Source organism: Pundamilia nyererei, unplaced genomic scaffold (assembly GCF_000239375.1).
Source record: "Pundamilia nyererei isolate P.nyererei 1_Seehausen unplaced genomic scaffold, PunNye1.0 scaffold00035, whole genome shotgun sequence".
Taxonomy (NCBI): Eukaryota; Metazoa; Chordata; class Actinopteri; order Cichliformes; family Cichlidae; genus Pundamilia; species Pundamilia nyererei.
The window spans coordinates 3,997,472-4,000,607 of record NW_005187436.1 but is presented as its reverse complement, the minus strand read 5'-3'; the positions used below and the strand labels follow the sequence as shown (position 1 = coordinate 4,000,607).

Below are 3,136 nucleotides of genomic sequence, written 5' to 3'. Positions count from 1 at the left end.
GGTTGTTCTAAATTTATTGGTCTGAATCTATAGTTTTAAAAATCAAAGATACTGAATTTACATCAAATAAGACAAACTGTAAAATGAATTATGTTGCAGATAAATTTGTATCAACTCACAGAACATTTTAGCTCAGCTTAGGTAAATATACATTTCAGTGTTCATGTTTTTCACCAGGTGTGGGGAAAAACATGATCTTTGTACTTTACATAAAGTGGTTGCTGCATTTGACTACGTTAGACTGTGAATGTATCCCGTTCCTATAACGTCTAATTTTTGCATGTCTAACTGTGACCATTTAGTCTTTCCATTTCACTCTCCAGTGCCCAGTCGATTCCCCTCATGTCAGTCCAAAGCCAGAGTCACAGTCAGGCAGTGCTGCTAGTGATGAGGAGGATGAGACGAACCCAAGGCCCACCTGCCCCGTCCCCAGCAGAAGTACCTTTTTGTCTGTGGCTAGATCTGCATGTGAGGAGCAGGCAGCTCAGGACAGCATGCAGGGTTACAGTTCCCCTAGTACACCCACAAGAACACCCACAAGACCCCAGGCCTCAACGGGCACTTCAGTCAGCCGGGCCAGGAGGAGAGCTGTGTGCTTGAGCAGAGTGGATGAGAGAGACTGCTTCCCTTCCCCTTCGTTTCATGTAGACCTAATTGAAAGAAGATACAGGGTCAGTGAGTTAGCTAAAGGCAGCAGCATGAGGTTGTGACGTGTCAGGATTTTGGCTCCTACAAGTTTAGGGTGTGGGGTACCCTGCCCCCCAAAATGTACAAGTTTTATGATTTCTTTTGTCAAGCTTTGTAATGCTTTGTCAAGTTCTGTGTTTTTGTTCACTCTGTTTGTGGGATTTTTCCCTTTTTAAATCATTTCCCATTGATCTGTTCAGACGACAACACCAGTACACCTGCTGCACTGTTGTTCCCGCTCTGCTGGTGGGGAGAAGTGGGTGGACCATAAGCCATCGTCTAGCATGGACTTGGGCACAGTTTTGCAGCCGGTCATCCCCAACGCCATCCAGGTGTCTGCACCCAGCGAGAAGGCTTTGTCCAAGTGTGACAGATACGTGCTAACGCACCAAGAATTTGCTTCCGACGGCGAGATACAGACCAAACTTATAAAGGTCAAGTATGCAGCACAGCATATTACTGATATTCAGAATGATATATTTGGTTACACTTCCTTACTCATGCAGACATTTATATTAGCAAGTTTTCAGCAAACCAGCAGCATATTTGCCAACTTGAGTTTGAGTCAGTGTGGTTTTGTAACTGTTTGTTTTACACTTTGCTCGAATAAGTTTGTCAGTTTTAAGAAGTGAATTTAAATAATTTCTATAAAGTGGTTCTCAATGTTCTGTTGCATGATTGTAGTAGTGTGCATGCTTATCCTTAGAAAGGAAACTCTTGTGATGGTTGAATTACTGATCACAAGAAGGGCTTCGCACTGTATTAAATATTAAATAACAAAGATATCTAATGGTGGTTCTTTTTGTTTTTTTTCTTTAGGGCGATGTCATCAAAACGAGAGGAGGGGGACAAGCTGTCCAGTTCACTGACATTGAGACACTGAAACAGGAGCTCACTACAGTCCCAAGGTAATAATTTATAATTATAAAAATGTCTTGAATTTGCACCCTAAAAAAATGTTTAACATTTTTAGATGTGTTACCTGACCATATAATGTTCCATATGGTGAGCTGGATTTCTGGATACTGCCACATTATCAAAAAACCGATAATACTTTTCTTCTTCTTAATAGAAAATAAGACTTAACCACCAAGTTTATTTCCATTCTGGAATGTTATAATCGTTGTGTTGCTGAGGTTTAAATATATTTCACTCTGTAATAACGGGATAACAAAAAAAACTAGGGTTTGCTTTCTGTGCTGGGATTGTTCTAGAGTACGTCTTTGACTGAGATCAACTTGATAGCTCAGTTGAGCAAAAACTCATCTCTTATTCTATTTAATTCATAACAGCAGGACACAGCATCGGACATTTTGATTATCTTATTTCACTACTGCTGTGAATTTTTTAAAATAAAAACAAAAAACTAGTATTGTTCATATTGTTAATAATTTTACATACATTACCTAACGTGCCTCCTGAGTCTTACATTTTCTTAAGTTGTTAAATATGATTCCAAGCTGCGGAAGGTGTGCTAATGTTTTTACGTATCAATCTCTGAAGTTGGAAGAGGAAGTCTTCAGAAGGCGTGTCAGTCAGTGGAGATGGAGCTTTGACTGATGTGGAGACGAGGGTAAGCTGATTAAAAAATTCTCCTTCTAGTATCAGAATCAGGCTGAGCTATTCAGAACACTTGCAAATAGATTTAGGTCCTAATCTTTTCCCTCTTCGCAGTGCTCTGTGGCTGTGGCGATGAGGGTTGGATCAAACTTGGGACCTGGGTTGGAGCATCATGCAGTCATCAAGTAAGCTGTCAACTTTCTGCATTGCCTCTGAGTAAAGTGTTGTTTTCAGCAGAATACATAACTACAGATTGTGATTCACTCGGTTTTCTGTTACAGGCGCAGAAAACCCTAAAAGCTGCTAACAGATCAACAGTGACCACTCCCCTTTATCCTCACCTGGCTGTTGTGCAATAATAAAAATAATATTAATAAAAAAAATGTATTTAAAAGAGCCTTTCAAGACACCCAAGCACACTTAACAATAGAATAAAACACATAAACTGAGGGAGAGAACAAGTGTTTCTTACATCTGGGGCTAGAGAGTTCCACAGCCTGGGTGCAGAGCAACTGAAAGCTCTTTTTCCCATAGTGCTGAGGTGGAAAGAAGGCACAGCAAGCTGGATAGAAGAGGTAGTGCTTAACAGGTCAGAAAGGTAAGCTGGTAGGAGGGGGTTCTTGTAATAATCTGGAGTTTTGAACCAGTTGAAGCTTATGGAGGAATTTTTGGGGGAGACCATGCAAGAGAATTGCAATAGTCAATGCGGGAAGTAACGAGAATGGGCGTAGACTGGGTGGAAAGAAGGACGTAATCGGTTAATGTGGATGGAAATAGGCAGAACAAGTGAGATTACTGATGTGAGATTTCTAGGATAGTGAACTGTCTAGGATGACACCACTGCTCTTAACCTGAGTTGAAGGGAAAACTGTGGAGTTATCAATAGTGA

General features: G+C 40.7%; 1 protein-coding gene across 1 annotated transcript; it reads left to right on the top strand.

Moving 5' to 3' along the window:
- Nucleotides 1-235: 235 nt before the first annotated feature.
- Nucleotides 236-2,641, top strand: LOC102207584 (kinesin-like protein KIF23). Its single transcript, XM_005730071.1, has 6 exons — nt 236-671; nt 888-1,121; nt 1,507-1,595; nt 2,191-2,260; nt 2,362-2,432; nt 2,529-2,641. Exons 1-6 carry the CDS (start codon nt 495-497, stop codon nt 2,542-2,544), a joined length of 657 nt encoding a protein of 218 aa, XP_005730128.1. The 5' UTR covers nt 236-494; the 3' UTR covers nt 2,545-2,641.
- The last annotated feature ends 495 nt before the right edge of the window (nt 2,642-3,136 follow it).